The sequence below is a fragment of the Urocampus carinirostris genome, chromosome 1 (genome assembly GCF_059441175.1).
Source record: "Urocampus carinirostris isolate Australia breed hairy pipefish chromosome 1, RoL_Ucar_1.0, whole genome shotgun sequence".
NCBI classification, from domain to species: Eukaryota; Metazoa; Chordata; class Actinopteri; order Syngnathiformes; family Syngnathidae; genus Urocampus; species Urocampus carinirostris.
The window spans coordinates 28,402,391-28,419,503 of NC_142349.1; the positions used below are offsets into that span (position 1 = coordinate 28,402,391).

At 43.2% G+C, this 17,113-nt stretch overlaps 1 protein-coding gene and 1 pseudogene across 2 annotated transcripts; both read left to right on the forward strand.

The window, feature by feature from the left end:
* Nucleotides 1-7,012, forward strand: LOC148374186 (uncharacterized). Of its 2 annotated transcripts, XM_088333413.1 has the most exons (7): nucleotides 1-137; nucleotides 537-643; nucleotides 2,092-2,166; nucleotides 2,500-2,598; nucleotides 2,897-2,936; nucleotides 3,180-3,234; nucleotides 6,120-7,012. In XM_088333413.1, the coding sequence occupies exons 1-7, from the start codon at nucleotides 89-91 to the stop codon at nucleotides 6,865-6,867; spliced, it is 1,173 nt and encodes a 390-aa protein (XP_088189539.1). In that variant the 5' UTR covers nucleotides 1-88; the 3' UTR covers nucleotides 6,868-7,012. The 2 variants fall into 2 exon arrangements, with proteins under 2 accessions (XP_088189539.1, XP_088189546.1); XM_088333420.1 differs by lacking the exon at nucleotides 3,180-3,234 and having other exon boundaries at nucleotides 6,120-6,291.
* Nucleotides 4,075-4,185, forward strand: LOC148374187 (U2 spliceosomal RNA; annotated as a pseudogene).
* Nucleotides 7,013-17,113: the final 10,101 nt, after the last annotated feature.

Sequence of the window (17,113 nt, forward strand, 5' to 3'; positions counted from 1 at the left end):
GTGCGTGTGGATGTTTGTGTAATGACAGACTGTTTTTATCCTGAGGTATGGTTTCCACCCCCTCAAGATATAAAAAGGCAGTAAAGCAATGCAACATGTTGAACTACCATGGGTCTGTCTGGCATCCGAACGTGACGGTAAGCATGATTTCATTTTTATATCATCAAAACATGCGGTGAGTTTTAAAATGCTTGAAAAACAAAATAGAATACTTCCACCACATTTTAGGATAATATGTCTTTTGTTTATTTATGATGCCTCTTCAAATTCATGAGAGTGAATTGATGGAGAGTGATAAATATATAGTGGAGCACGAGCAGTTTTAAATTTGTAAAGAATCCATGATGGTGATGATGATTTCATATAAAATCAAACACTGAGTCTTACCTGGTCCAACAAGTGTCCCAAAGATGTAATTGAGGAAGTTTAAGATGACGTAATGACAAAGGAAGATTGTGGTTGTGGGTATTTTGTTATTTGACAGTACATCATATTTTCTGATTTACTTTCGTATTGTTTTTCATTTACTTCACCAGAAATCAGCCACCTCACCAAATACCGGAAGCTTTGTCCTGTAAACTCATCTCTATTTATTCCCAAAATGCTGGCCAATCAAATGACATCACCAATGGAATTAACAATGGTATAGTATACATTTTATGCCTTGATTTCCCATCAACACATACTTTTATACTAGGGGTCACCAACGCCGTACCCGCGGGCGTCAGCGTGCCGGTTCTAAAAAATAGACCTAATCATGAAATATCAACGTCTAAAATGTGATGAAATTGTGTTGCGATTTTTTAAAAATTGCATTTACAGTGTTGACAATTAAAAACAACGAGTATACCAAATACAAACCTAAAGAAAATCGAAGGAGCACAGTTTGATAATCCGAGAACTCTGACAAAACCCAGGGAAGAAGTGAGTGCGCATGACAATCTAAAGAAGTCTCAAAGGGCTGCACAGACCACAGATCATTGCAAACCACAGACTATCATTACACCATCCCTTGATCTAAAACCTACATGAGGGCAAGGAAAAACTCAAAAACCTCAACATGAAGAAAATGAAGAAACCTTGAGAAGGGACCGCACAAGAGGTACCCCCCTTCTAGAATGACCAGGCTGCAATGGATGTTGTAATAACAAATAACACAGATTTTGTCAACATAAAATATAGGTTATTCATAAGCTATAGAATAGAAGTGTGTTTTAAGCCTATATTTAAACAGTTCCACTGAGGTTGCAGATCGAATCTCAGGGAGAAGAGCATTCCACACCACCGGGGCCCGAATGGAGAACGCTCTCGTATCTGCGGATCTCATCTTGGCTCTTGGGATCACTAGTAGACCAGCATTTTCAGAGCGTAGGCTCCGGACCGAAACATAGGGGGAAATTAAATCTAAAAGATATGAGGGAGCAAGTCCATGCATGATTTTGTATACTACCAACAGAACCTTAAAAACACATCTTAAGCTAACAGTGATCCAATGTGATCAAACTTTCTTGTCTTAGTTAAAAGCCTATTGAAAAACTCTTAAAAATGTGTTACCAGGTTTAAAATATATGTTTTGTCTCAATGGCTGCACATTTAGTGATTAGTAAAAATGATATATTTCAGTTTTATTTAATTTAAAGAGAGTTTGTTTTCCTCCCTACATCATTTATCATTTGTACAAACATGGTGCAGAGTTCATGAAACTGATGATAGCTTCTTGAAACGCGATTTCCTGCAAAATGTTGTGAATATTGTCTTTTTTCCTTTTTTTTTCATTTTGAGCATTTATAATTGAAACAAATGAAAAGGTAAAGAAGAAATAAAATATTGCATCTTGAAGTTTATCCGTTTCCTACCTCGTTGATTCATTCCGAATAATAATTCATCATTAAAAATCAGTTCTCCCGTAAAATATCAGAAGGATAGAAAATTCGATGACTTCATTTATAAAGTCCAAATTCTTGTTTCGGAAGTGCGTTATCAAGGTGCCCTTTGAGTTACTCCATGACCATGAAGTTGCTCTCGGCCTAGAAAAGGTCGGAGACCCCTGCTCTACACCAATGATTAAAAAGGCTGTATGATTTCCTCCAGGTTCGAAGCACCTACGAAAGACAATTGCCTCTGCCTCCATTTTGGCGAAATTCCTTCCAGCCTAAGACAGATAACGTGAGAACACACATATATCACATTTATTGTTAACTTGACGTCTTTCAAATAGCAGCCAGCAGTCAGCGGAGCAAAACCTGCAAAGCCAGATTGCTGTACGCTTATTTTTTCATTTTGGCCAACTAAGCCATTGTTACAGAATATCAGCCCTCATTTTCCTGAAGAAGTAACGGCTGCTAATTGGATCTTACGTGTTGTTATGAAAATAGCAAATAAAATAAGTTCTTTTTAGTGACACATTTGGTAGTTCCACTTAAAACAAGGTTCTTGATACTTAAAACTTCCATAACTGACTCACTGTAGTTGTAGTAATGATCTTGTTTTGATTTATAGCTTACGGCCAGCTTGCCAATAATGTCGGACAACGAACCACTCTACATTGACCTTCAAGAGCCAGGCTACCTGGAGGTCTTGCCGGGAAATGAGGGCAAGGTGAGAAAGACAGAGCATCCATCTATCTCAGGGGTCTCCAACCTGGCGCCCGCGGCCACTTTGGTGCCCCCTGAGGACAGCTGAGGTGCCCGCGGACCTGTTGTGAAAATACTCCACCAGTGCTAAATCATTTCTAGTAAAAGATATATTTCTATTTTTATGTTTTGGGGTGGTTGTCTGATTCAAATGAACCCTACGTATATTGCGTTTTCTTTCTGTCCGGTTCCAGTGAGATGTTTGCAAAATCCAATGACTCCATTTGAACTCACAACTTTTTCTGCATTTGTTTCTGTAACAGGATGCCCAAAAGAAAGGGCATTGGATGCAAAGTTTTTCAGGTATGTACATAGAGTGAAAGCCCCGATTGAGCTATTACTATAAATTAATATCTATTTACCAGATAATGGCTAATAGGGGGATTACAGTATCCCATATTGTTAAAAAGTAATGTATCAAAGAAGAAAAACAAGAAAAAGGTATTGAATGCAATTTTTTTGTTTTGTTTTACAAATTATCAACAACTAATAACAATCACATTTTTCTGGGTATAATTAATATGAATGTTCTTGATTTCTTGATAGGGATTGCATGTCCAACTTTGACGTTGCAAGAATTAACGCTCACACAAAAAATAAGGTAATCACAGAAATGTATTTAACCTCAGTTTAGCAATTATTCGTGTTCAGGTCCATTGAGTTTTAAAACAGATCGAATGGTGCGGTCATTTAAAATAAAATAAATCAGTGGTTCCCAAAGTGGGCGGTACCGACCCCTGTGGGCGGTGGAAAGGTCTGGGAGGGCGGTGAGGAAGAAGAAGGAGGTAGGGTCGCGGCAGTTTGAAGTCGGTCAGAAGTATGAACGTAGTGCAGTTGTGAAACCGCAAAGCACTAAAGCACTGCGTTTTTTTCAAGGTTATGTAGTGAGTGATGGAGTTTTGGCCAACCACAATTGTTACTGTTTGAGTTTTAAAAGCGCCGACAAATCAGAGGCAATTTTTATCATGGCACAAGCCAATAAACGCGATTCAAAGTTTACAAGCACCACACTATGCCACACCCACCGTGTGAGCTCATTGAGTGTCATGGCGGACTCCGTAAACATAGACCCAGAGTCAACGAACGTGAAGGAAACGAAGCTTGCACTGAAGAAGGGCAGTGCATCACTTGTTTGGACCTTTTTTGGTTTTGACGAAGCGGACGTGGAACAGAAGAAAACGCCCGTTGCAAAATGTACTTTTGCATAGTCGCTAGGTCCAGAGGAAACACAAGTCATTCGTACCAGCACTTTAAAAATTATCACGGCATGTAAAAAGAATTACAAGTGAAAGACCAATAAGGTGCATCTACAAGTGTACTGTGTGGTAAACAAACCTCATTGTGGATCTGGATTTGTGTACTATCTAGCGTGATAATTGATTTGAATAAGCTTTGATGCTAGGTCCTTAGCTTGGCCAGTGGCAACGGGTAACACCGGTGCATTCCTTTAAATGCTTTGATTTTTGCATTTCGGAGATGGAATATGAGCTTGCTCTGTCCACTCCACGCATCGGCCCGGTATTGCAGTACCTCCGGGAACGGTGCATTCGCAATGATCGCAGCAAGGTTTAGGGCTAGGACCTTAGCTTGGCCTTTTGGCTGAGAGTAAGTGTCCCGGCTCCTAGGCTTTGTAGCGTATTATGAACTGACCGATAACGGATAATGGATAATGAATAACGAAGATAGATCAATAACCCTTAAACCCCCCCCCCCCCCATCAAAGCGGTATCTGCGCCCTTCACGCCATACGAAAAAAGTTCGCAAAGGCCCAAAGAAATAAAGAATAACCATTGCTGTGACTCTAGCTAAAAATGTTTGATAGTGTCCGACCCGAAAATGGCATTATCGATTAGAGGTGACACTTTTTATTTATGCAAGTTAATAAGTGAAATGTTATAATAAGAGTAATAAATAGTTGTAGCAGTAGTGTTAATAAGTTAGCAGGAATGGTGGGTTTGAATTAATACCTGAATACATTTCTTGCACTGATGAACATGCTGCAGTAGCACATGGATACATTTTATATACATTAATTGCAGACATGTCATGTTTACAGCCTTAAAAGTATGTGGATTATTTTTAGTGTGCAATGATTACCTTTTTATAGTGTGCACAATTCAATTTTGTTGTTTACTTTGTTTGGGGTGGGTTATTTTAAGTGCATACATTTGATCTTTTATATTGTGCAAATGTTCTTGATTTTATAAGAGTCCATTATTTCCCCGTTTCAAATGTTATTTATGGTAGAGGTTGACTTTGTTTGGTTATGAAGACATTTCAAAATAAATAATTGGAATGTTATTTTGTGATGATTTATTTTGAAAATTCTCCAGAGCTTAAAGTGCTATCTAGTGCATTTCATAAGTGGGTAGGTACTTCTATCCATTGAAGAATTGAAAAGTTAAAAAAATGGTCAAGGGGGGGGGTTGCTGGTGGAGAGGGTGATGGGGGCGCTAGCTATACACTGGGGAGCCAAGGAGTGCCAGCTTGCAAAAGTTTGGGAACCATTGAAATAAATGATTGGATTTTTAAGAACAAATAAATAAATGATACATCAAAAAGAAACTGTTTTTTTATTTATTTTGGAAGAAAAATCACATGTAATAAAGGGATTTTACCAATATTTCTGCAAAGTGTAAAATTGCTCACTCCATGTGGTCCATGGCCCTGGTTAAAGGTAGGGTGCATTGTTTGTGTGTTCTTAAATGGGATTATTCATGTCAAATCATAGCTTGCTGTGAACAATAACATTTTGGACTAAAACACGTTTGAAAGTATTATTCTTAAGTGATCCCAAGATCCAAGAAGAAATCCACAGGTTTGAGAGCGTTCTCCATTCGGGCCCCGGTGCTATGGAATACTCTGCTCTCTGAGAATGTATTTGACACCTCATCTTCGCTTAAAAACACACTTACATTCAATAGCTTATGAATGATGAACCTTTATTTCATGTTGATGATGTCTGTGTATTGTCTGTACAGTCCTTTGAGATTCCTTGTGATTAAGGGCTATACAAATAAACATGACTTAAGTTGACTCAAAAAAGTTAAGGTACACATTTTCTCCAACAAGTAGGTGTTATAAATGCCTCCTAACTGAGATCAAAGAACTCCTACACTTTATTTTCCATCGCGTCTATCTGCTTTTTCTTACTTTTAGCAGAGCTGTTTAGGGCGGAACACCTTAGGTTCCCGGAAGGGGGACAATTCCTCACGTTTGGACTCTACTAGGGACGAGCATTCCATCCCTAGAACCTAACGTGTTCTGTCCTGAAATGCTTTGCTAAAAGTAAAATAAAAGCTGAAAGGCACAGTGTAAAATAAAGCATAATGGCTCTTTGAACTTAGTTAGGCACTGTCAACACACACTAAGTAAAGAAAATATTCTACCTTCAACTTTATAAGGAAACCTGGAACGACGTACGCCACCTTTTAGTCGTAGTTTTCTGTCTAATTTTAAGACTTGCTTTTGTTCTTCACTTTCCAGGGTGTTTAATCAGAGAGCTCTGAGCACGAAACATGCCATAAATCTCTTTTGCGCTCTTATGGCAGAGCGCAGTCGGCGTCTGCAAGACTACATTTCAGAGTTCAAATCCATTTCGGGACGTCTGAACAAAGAGAAGAAATTGGTGAAAAATTTGGACATTGCTGGACGCACTACAGGTGCAATGGGAGGGGCGGCTGCTGTGGTGGGATTGGCCCTCGCACCAATAACCCTGTGTACCTCTTTGGTGGTAACAGCTGTTGGCGTGGGTATAATGGGGGCAGCAGGAGGGATGGGTGCTCATGCTTCAAGGACCAACAAGAAATTTGGAAAGAAGAGCGTTATTGAGAAGGTTGTGTTGAGTTACATTTTAGATGTTTCTGATATTGAGGAGTGTTCAAATTTGATCCTCAATGAAATGAAGGAAGTGCAAAAGCATGATCTTGTGAGGTTACACCAGGCTGGAACTGATCCTGAAGCTTTGACAGTTGTTCTGAAACTACAGTATGTAAACAATAACCTGAAAAATATCAAAAATGATCTAGTTTCTGATGGAATGGCTTCTCATAAGATGCTGAATACCTTTATTGCAGAAATTGATCCATATTTTGAGGAAAAGGGAGGGCGTAAAATGTTAAAGACGAAGTGTGAAAAGAGCCTTTCATGTGCAATTCAACTGCTTGCTGATGGCCTTCAAAAGGAGCTTGACTGTCTGCAATATTTGTGGAACAGCATTGTGTCATGCATGTAATATGTCAACACTCACACTCAAAAATATATCCAACCCACCATTTGTAAATGTTTGATTTATGTTTTGGTTGAGTAAAGTATAAGCTTGGACTATAACATGTTGAAACTGTTCTAATACAAATAAAAATAAAAGGCATCTATCTGAATTTTCTGGGTTTATGTGTTTGTATTTTTCCTTCATTTTTCTTGTTTTTTTTCCTTTTTCTTGCTTTTTTTTCTTTCTTTATTTTGTTCTTTCGTTCTATTTTGGTTTCCCGTTCTATTTTGGTTTCTCTTTCTTTGTTATATTTCTCTTTTTTCTCTTTCTTTTATATATGTCACGAAGTGGGGTGGAAGGCGGGGTGACCGGACCGGAACGGAGAACTCAATTGCGTGACGATCCAGAACTTTTATTTATCAAAATAAAAGTTGTCCATAACTCAGGGACAAGACAGAACAAAACAGGTTTTAACAAAACGTGCAAACACATGCTTCTTCCAACTCAACAAGCAGGACAAGGCATAACAGAACAGACAATGGGTGTATATATATAATGAGCCAGCACCCGCAAAGCCCACAATCCAGCCTTAAATAGCAGACACGCGATTAGTTGAACTGCTTCAGCTGGTGCCCAGGGGGCGGGGCAGACCGGTCGCCAAGGCGACCATGACATAGCCCCCCCTTTAAGGGACAGCTCCCGAGGTCCCAAAAAGAAAAAATTACTACCTCGCGCCCCGGAATGGTTCGACGCTCACGATTGGGGCAACCCCGCTCCCCCCTCCGAACACGCAGGAACGGGGAGAGGCAGGCGCCATCTGCGTCGGGCGGATCGGAATCGGCGCTCGGCAGGGGGGGTCCGGCGGGCAAACTGGACAGGCGAAAAAAGACAGGCAGAACCGGTGAGAACAGGACAGGTAAACAAGGGAGTCGGACCGGCAGAATCAGAAGAGTCGGACTCAGGACAGGCAGATTCAGAAGAGTCGGACTCAGGACAGGCAGATTCAGAAGAGTCGGACTCAGGACAGGCAGATTCAGAAGAGGTGGACTCAGGACAGGGAGATTCAGAAGAGTCGGACTCAGGACAGGCAGATTCTGAAGAGTCGGACTCAGGACAGGCAGATTCAGAAGAGTCGGACTCAGGACAGGCAGATTCAGGAGCGGCGATTCAGACAGGACAGGCGGAATCAGGACAGGCAGAATCAGGGGAGTCGGACTCAGGACAGGCGGAATCAGGGGAGTCGGACTCAGGACAGGCGGAATCAGGGGAGTCGGACTCAGGATGTAGTGGAAAATAGACTCGCATTTGTCGAATAGAGTTGCATACATTTAGAAATGTAGAAAAACCTGCTTACGTTGCTTACAGTAGTGAGGGAATGTTGACATCATTCGAGAAGATCCTTGACAAGATAGTCGAGTTTACCAAAATGGGCATGAGACCTACAAGGCCTTTCTTCAAGGACTCTCTGAGCAAACTGAGGCAACAACATGTCCTAATAAGGGTACGAACAACATGTCCGTGTTGATTACTGAGGACTAGGGCCGCCTTTTGGGCTGAAGCTATAAAAGCATTGTTATGTTTGGAGTTCTCTGAGTTCTTTTGGGATGATGAAATAAAAGGCTCCCCCTCATGGCTGGTTCCCGATGTACTTAATTCAATCACGAAAGAAGACTTAAAAGATTATCGAACCTACAATTTCTCCTACAAATGGCGCCCAACGTGTTTTTTTGGCTCAAATTGACTTCTCGTCGTGAACGCTGCCCCGAGAAGCGGTTGAGGTAAGGACAAGGTTTTTCTTTCCTTATTTCGGTTGGCTTGTCGGGGTAAGTGAAGTACATTGGGGCATGTGACGTGAGGGCTAAATTATGAAAATGCGTGCACGTGGGTAATCCGTCTGTAGTCCGGCAACAAGTTGGACGGATTGTATGAGTTGATATGAGATTTATGTCCGGAGACAACCTTGTGCTCAGGGACTGTTGTGATGTTTTTTGGTCGGGCTCCGGGGAGTCTAGACGAAGTAACAGTGAACTAAGTGTCGGTGTTTGTGCATTTGGTGACGGTTCGGTTCTCCGTGGTGATGTTGAAGGAGATCGGTCTAGAAGGCGATGATGAGGAGTCATCGGTTGCTGATATTTTCGGTGACAGAGAGTAGACGATCTATTAATGGTCCTACGGAGGTGTGTTTTTTTATGTGAAGAGTTATACCGGCAAAGGTTAATGAGCAGATGTTTAGATGTTGTATTATTGAGATGACTTCGCGTATAGACAGCGTTGGAGGAGCTGTGTGTGTACTGACGTTTTTTTTTTCGCTCTGAGCGTTATCTCGCTCGGGAATGTTGGCTGTAGGTGTGTGCGTGAGTTGTTTGGTGTGCGTCTTTGCCTTTTGCGGTCTTGTGTGTATCTTTCGCGCGTCTGAATGCGTGTTAGGGATGGGAGTGTGTTTGAGACAGTTGTAATCGAACTTTGTGTGTGGGGGTGTGTGCCAGCTGGCGATAATTGTGCGTGTGTCTCTCTGTATGTGGATGTGTGTTCTGTTCGGTTCGGTTTCTCCTCCGCTCGCTCGACCCCGCCCGCCGGAGTGAGTGTGTGCGGATGATTTCTTAACTGTTTAAGGGCTGGGACGACGTTGTGCGGAGGAGAGCCTTTGTTTCTTTTTGTCTGTTTTGTTTTTCGTTTGTTTGGCGTTGGGAGGGGAGTTAAGGACGTATGGATGAAAGATGGAGTCACTGCTTATTCTCGCGGGCGAGGACACAGTGGTAGTAGAGAGTGGTTTAACGGCATGAGGGGTTTTGGGAAGCAGTGAAACCGGGGTGAAAAAATATTGCGCGACTGGTGTGTGAGATAAGTGTAAGATACTTACGTTACTGGGGAATACATTGGGATGAATGATTCGTCCAGCGCTTCGTCTGCGTGTGGCCTCTGATTTGTGAGATCTTGTTCCGTTAAAGGTATAGTTTGGGTAAATTAAGAAAACGATTTGTCAAGCATTTTCAAAAGACAATAAGGAGCAGACTACTCGATCTTGAGGAAGACCATGAAAAATTTAAGAATTTAATTGCTAAGGTGATGTCTTCATGGTCATTTAACCTAGACTAAACATCCGAGTTTGTAAACATGACCGATTTAACAGGATTCTGAAGTCAAACGGACTGTTGAAAAGGGCTGAAGATGGACAGAAAAACAAACAAAGAACAAACAAAGACGTTCACTCATCCGTTGTCTGCGCCGCTTGTCTACAGCAGGGTCGTGGGGACACTGGAGCACATCCAGGCTGTCCTCAAACAGTGAGCAGGGGGCAATCTGAACTGATTGCAGCCAGTTTCGAGGAGAAAGAGGAGGAAAACTGGGCACGACCAAGGTCAGTGATAAGGCTCATGGACACATTCCTGCTGCAGATTGCGGTGGAACGTCACAATGGACTGAGCCAGACAGCCAAGGCCGTCGACGAGGCGGTGATAACGAACAACACGAGTCTGCATTGAATCACGTTAGGATCTTGTTGATTGACGTGGTGTTTACAAATCTGAGGAATATTGATACGTTTGGATTGTAAATTATTTTATTTTTAACACAGGAATACTGCTAAAATTGTATTTTGAATCTGCTTTCCAGGAAAACGGTGATGTGTCTCCAGATGCAGGAGCATCAGGAGGATTATTAAGGAGAATAGGTAACAGGGGAATACCTTTGTAAAATAGCTGGAGAAATAAGGTTACAGGTCTCCGTATTTACAGGCCACGGTAGACGGAGTGCTCAACCAGTATATGAAATCTGTGCAGAGAACAATATCAGGAGCAGTTCAATCAAAAGATCTAGGTGCGGAAACAGTAATAAAGCTTTTGATCAGAGAAGTTATTCCGCGATTTGGTATACCGTCTGAAATAAGCTCAGATGGTCGTAATAAGCATTAGTTCAAAAGGTCGTGGAAAGAGTAAATGGAATATTAAAATCAAAGATAAACAAGATCTGTGTGAGTACTAGGCTCAACTGAGGGGATGCGCTACAGTTAGCGCTGATGAGTTATCGCATACAAACTCATTGGATCACGCATTTAACACCGCATGAAATGCTAACAGGCAGACCAGTGCCGCATCTGGGAGGTCCCTACAAGGGACCGCCACTTGAGCAACTACAAACTGAACTGAGAGACTGTATGAGACAATTGACGGCTGTCATCTACCGGCTGGTTAAGAGACGAGGGTCCAAGGTCGAACAACCATTGGGGAAGAAGGTGGTCCCAGGGGATCTCGTCTACATCAAGGTTTCGACGAGAGTGGAACCAACCGAGGCGTAAGGGACCGTACACCGTCGTGAGGGCAACGCCGACAGCAGTCCAGGTCGAGGGCAGCTCAACCTGGTACCATCTGAACCACTGTACCAAGGCTCACGCTGCCACCGTCAATGGGATCAACCAAGATCAACAGGGCAGTAATGTTAAATTAGGAAAACAAGATGTGTATGATAAAGTGGTGTGTGGTAATAAGTTGTTTGATATGGTTGTTACTAGGAGCAGAGCTCGAGAAATCGCAACGGCGAATGGAAATCGCGGGTCCGGAAGTGCAGACCTTGACGCATCAAAAAGACAGCAGCCCGGTTAAGTGTGACACTACTGTACAACATACCAAAACGGTTGAGAATTTGGAAAGTACAAGTACATTTTACCTCTTGAAGGGCTCATTGGCCCTGAGGTATGGAAACTCGAAAGTACCAAAATTAAATTATTACGGAAAAAAAAAAAAAAAAAAAAATTGGGATAAGGCGAAAACGTGTAAAATATAATTGGTAAAATATGGTGTCATGAGAAACATGCACTCAAAACCTTTTAAAGGGACAGTGTGTATAAATTGACCCCAAGATGTCTCTGCATTGTGTAGTGCAACCGAAATAAAAGTGCTTAACAGGATAAAAGAGGAGAGTCACAGTGCCCAAAGAAGCACTATTTTCTTCTAATTATTGTGTCGTATCCACTGCCTCTAGGTGATGCTCATGTTATGGAAACTCTAGTAACTCCAGTTTACAGTCACGTTGTCACACCAGCAGTCCCTGTTTTGAATGTAAATTACTAAAAATACTTTATAAGAAAGCTGATTAAACGACTTAGGTTCACTATCGAGACATTTTTGATAGAAACTCACAGGAAAAAACTTTAACCCAAAACTCAAACAATTTTGATTGGGTGGGTGTTAGGAACTATAAACAGGACATGCGCATTTTACTCCATTGCCCAGCGCATGTGCTAAAAGTAAATACTAAGTATCTTCAGTTTTAGGAATTTTTGGCATTTTCACAAAATTAACTTTGAGACAAAACGACAGACAAAATGAGCCTCAGCACTCATAAGTGACGGCGGGAGGGAGTCGAATTTTAAGTCCTACACCTCTATTGATATGGAACACTCAAACGTCACACAGTGAAATTAAATTCGCTGAAAGAAAAACACCGTAGAAGTACAACGACATTAATACGGTAATGCAGAAATGCCACTAGTGATATACTACATAGTTACTGAACGGGTTAACATATTGTAACTGACAATTAAATTTGGCATGACACTCCATCATCAAAGTGGGGTAAAGGAACGGAAAAGATAAGGTTTAATACAGTATTTACAAAAAACAAAAAAACAAAAATACATACCACACAATACATAAAAATTGTATTATAAAAAGAAATGTGCTGAGCACGGGGGTAAACAAGTTAATCGAACACATTTTTCCACAATTGGGTCAGAATTAAACCTCTAGGGTTTAATCCAGCTATTCGTTTGCAGTTAACCAAAAGGGAACAAGAAATGAGATGGCAAAGTATTACAATAATATAAATGGAATTACTAGGAAACGAAATATGGAGCTTACAAACAGGAACATAGTATATGGTGTAGCTATAATTCTGCAAGAATACTGCTACAAAACTGCAACAGCATTAATACTAGCACTACTAAAGAAATCGTTCAAACATAAAGCCTCAGGTGTACTAAAACCTACTTCGAAAATGTTACAGAAATGTATTGTTTTGGATGGAAACGATAGCACATCTCGTTAGGAATCTAAAACGTTCGTTGTTTGGGAAATCGTTTTGACGCTAAGGGTGTGCAACGTAACGTCCGAGAGCCTATGGAGTTCCCGGAAAATAAATGTTTTTCGGTTGGAAAACGATGAATTTAGGGGTGGAAAGTTTAGAAAAATTATGTTGAGTTATTTTAGATGCATTAAGTTAATGCCAGAACCACACCATGAAAAGATGGAATAGTGACGGAAAATGAATAAAAATGTTTCGTTTTATAGTTAAGAATTGGAGAATTAAGTAATGAAAAGACGAGGAAAAAATCCAATTGAGTGAATTGGGATAGATTAATGTGGGATGAAGGCATGGTTATAAGATCAATGCACGTAAAATTTCACATTAAGCTAAAATAGTAGATTTAGTTGGTTTGGTAAAGAAATAAAATGAGAATAAGGTAAAATTAATTGGGATGGTTGTATGTCAATTTCCCATTGGGACTAGTGGGCTAAAAAGCAAGTGTTAATATTCAATATTCAATATTTATCTGGATAACTCTGGATAAGACCGCAGAATGGATTAATTACATTTATTAATTTATTACAACCAACGATGTTTTATTTATTACACTAACAAGGCCTTTAGTAAAATAGGAGGACGTCATGATTTTTATCTGGTGGCATTAACAGTCGGGAAAACCTACACTATATGATGGAGCATCTGAGGGAATGGACACATACAATGATATGGACTAAATGAAATATCTAATAGTAATTTCAGTTGACACACAACACACAATAGCGCTAGGAATAAAAGCTACAAATATGTTGTTTTCTAATTGTGATTCTCTTGTTGGTATGTCACACTGCCGGGGAGCAAGCTGCTGTCTGGGATGGTCAGGATGCATCGTCGCTTCCGGGTTTTTGGCTGCATGGAAACTGAGCGTGATGCCTGCTGGGATGAACACTCACTCCAACATCTGACTTCACGACACCCGTTGATGAATACGACAATGCATGGTCTTCAAATTGTTCACGGGGGTCAGGCCAAAGGCCAATGTGTATACTGTATCACTATCCAGTCATGCACTCATCTTGAAATGTATCAACGACTGTTACCAAAATTTGTTATCACTTATCAGTTCAATTATTCATTTACCTTTATCACGTACAAATCAACCGTCGACGGTCTACGTGTATAATCCAGTATGTACGGATAAAGATAAATGAAGGGGGGGTTAGTGCATGGGTCAGATGTTTGGAGTGTTGGGGTTTTTGTTATCGAAACATGAATAACAAGAGTTGAGATAATCGCAGCAGGCTGACCGCCAGGATCGTGTTTTCATTTTTATTTTTTCCGATAATTCTGTGTATCTATGATTTAAGATACTTTACCACTACCCTGTATTGATTTTTCAATTTTAATTTCCATTCAAAGTGGGAGTATAAACTCCCAAAGGGGGGATATGTAGTGGAAAATAGACTCGCATTTGTCGAATAGAGTTGCATACATTTAGAAATGTAGAAAAACCTGCTTACGTTGCTTACAGTAGTGAGGGAATGTTGACATCATTCGAGAAGATCCTTGACAAGATAGTCGAGTTTACCAAAATGGGCATGAGACCTACAAGGCCTTTCTTCAAGGACTCTCTGAGCAAACTGAGGCAACAACATGTCCTAATAAGGGTACGAACAACATGTCCGTGTTGATTACTGAGGACTAGGGCCGCCTTTTGGGCTGAAGCTATAAAAGCATTGTTATGTTTGGAGTTCTCTGAGTTCTTTTGGGATGATGAAATAAAAGGCTCCCCCTCATGGCTGGTTCCCGATGTACTTAATTCAATCACGAAAGAAGACTTAAAAGATTATCGAACCTACAATTTCTCCTACAAGGACAGGCGGAATCAGGGGAGTCGGACTCAGGACAGGTGGATTCAGAAGAGTCGGACTCAGGACAGGCGGATTCGGAAGAGTCGGACTCGGGACAGGCGGATTCAGAAGAGTCGGACTCGGGACAGGCGGATTCAGAAGAGTCGGACTCGGGACAGGCGGATTCAGAAGAGTCGGACTCGGGACAGGCGGATTCAGAAGAGTCGGACTCGGGACAGGCGGATTCAGAAGAGTCGGACTCGGGACAGGCGGATACAGAAGAGTCGGACTCGGGACAGGCGGATTCAGAAGAGTCGGACTCGGGACAGGTGGATTCAGAAGAGTCGGACTCGGGACAGGCGGATTCAGAAGAGTCGGACTCGGGACAGGCAGATTCAGAAGAGTCGGACTCGGGACAGGCAGATTCAGAAGAGTCGGACTCGGGACAGGCAGATTCAGAAGAGTCGGACTCGGGACAGGCGGATTCAGAAGAGTCGGACTCGGGACAGGCGGATACAGAAGAGTCGGACTCGGGACAGGCGGATTCAGAAGAGTCGGACTCGGGACAGGCGAATCAGAAGAGTCGGACTCAGGACAGGCAGATTCAGAAGAGTTGGACTCAGGACAGGCAGATTCAGAAGAGTCGGACTCAGGACAGGCAGATTCAGAAGAGTCGGACTCCTCAGCACAGGCAGATTCAGAAAAGTCGGACTCAGGACAGGCAGATTCAGAAGAGTCGGACTCAGGACAGGCAGATTCAGAAGAGTCGGACTCAGCACAGGCAGATTCAGAAGAGTCGGACTCAGGACAGGCAGATTCAGAAGAGTCGGACTCAGGACAGGCAGATTCAGAAGAGTCGGACTCAGGACAGGCAGATTCAGAAGAGTCGGACTCAGGACAGGCAGATTCAGAAGAGTCGGACTCAGGACAGGCAGATTCAGAAGAGTCGGACTCAGGACAGGCAGATTCAGAAGAGTCGGACTCCTCAGCACAGGCAGATTCAGAAGAGTCGGACTCAGGACAGGCAGATTCAGAAGAGTCGGACTCAGGACAGGCAGATTCAGAAGAGTCGGACTCAGCACAGGCAGATTCAGAAGAGTCGGACTCAGGACAGGCAGATTCAGAAGAGTCGGACTCAGGACAGGCGGATTCAGAAGAGTCGGACTCAGGACAGGCGGATTCAGAAGAGTCGGACTCAGGACAGGCGGAATCAGAACAGGCAAGACAGGACAGGCGGAATCAAAACAGGCAAGACAGGACAGGCGGAATCAGAACAGGCAAGACAGGACAGGCAGGGGAGTCGAACAAGACAGGCAGGGGAGTCGAACAAGACAGGCAGGGGAGTCGAACAAGACAGGCAGGGGAGTCGAACAAGACAGGCAGGGGAGTCGAACAAGACATGCAGGGGAGTCGAACAAGACAGGCAGGGGAGTCGAACAAGGCAGGCAGGGGAGTCGAACAGGGCAGGCAGGGGAGTCGAACAGGGCAGGCAGGGGAGTCGAACAGGGCAGGCAGGGGAGTCGAACAGGGCAGGCGAAAACAGGACAGGGGGAGTCGAACAGGGCAGGCGAAAACAGGACAGGCGGAGTCGGACTGGCAGACAGCGGAGTCGGAGTCGGACAGGCAGGCCGCGGAGTCGGAGTCGGACAGGCAGGCCGGGGAGTCGGAGTCGGACAGGCAGGCCGGGGAGTCGGAGTCGGACAGGCAGGCAGCAGAGTCGGAGTCGGACAGGCAGGCCGGGGAGTCGGAGTCGGACTGGCAGGCAGCAGAGTCGGAGTCGGACAGGCAGGCCGGGGAGTCGGACAGGCAGGCAGTAGAGTCGGAGTCGGACTGGCAGGCAGCAGAGTCGGAGTCAGACTGGCAGGCAGCAGAGTCGGACTGGCAGGCAGCAGAGTCGGAGTCGGACTGGCAGGCAGCAGAGTCGGAGTCGGACTGGCAGGCAGCAGAGTCGGAGTCGGACTGGCAGGCAGTAGAGTCGGACTGGCAGGCGTCAAATCCTCCCGGGGCCCCATTCGAGGCACAGCAAAGGCCACGACGGGCGGGGCCGTGGTTCGGGTAGGGAAGGATACCTCAATGGGTGCTTGCCAAACGGCGTCCTCCAGCTCTCCCCAAATCGCGCAGGGATCGTTCGCTGAGTTCAAATGTTGGCTGGCTCATTCTGTCACGAGGTGGGGTGGAAGGGGTGAGGTGACCGGACCAGAACGGAGGCAGGAGGCAGGAAGGGAGAACTCAATTGCGTGACGATCCAGAACTTTTATTTATCAAAATAAAAGTTGTCCATAACTCAGGGACAAGACAGAACAAAACAGGTTTTAACAAAACGTGCAAACACAGGCTTCTTCCAACTCAACAAGCAGGACAAGGCATAACAGAACGGACAATGGGTGTATATATATAAAATG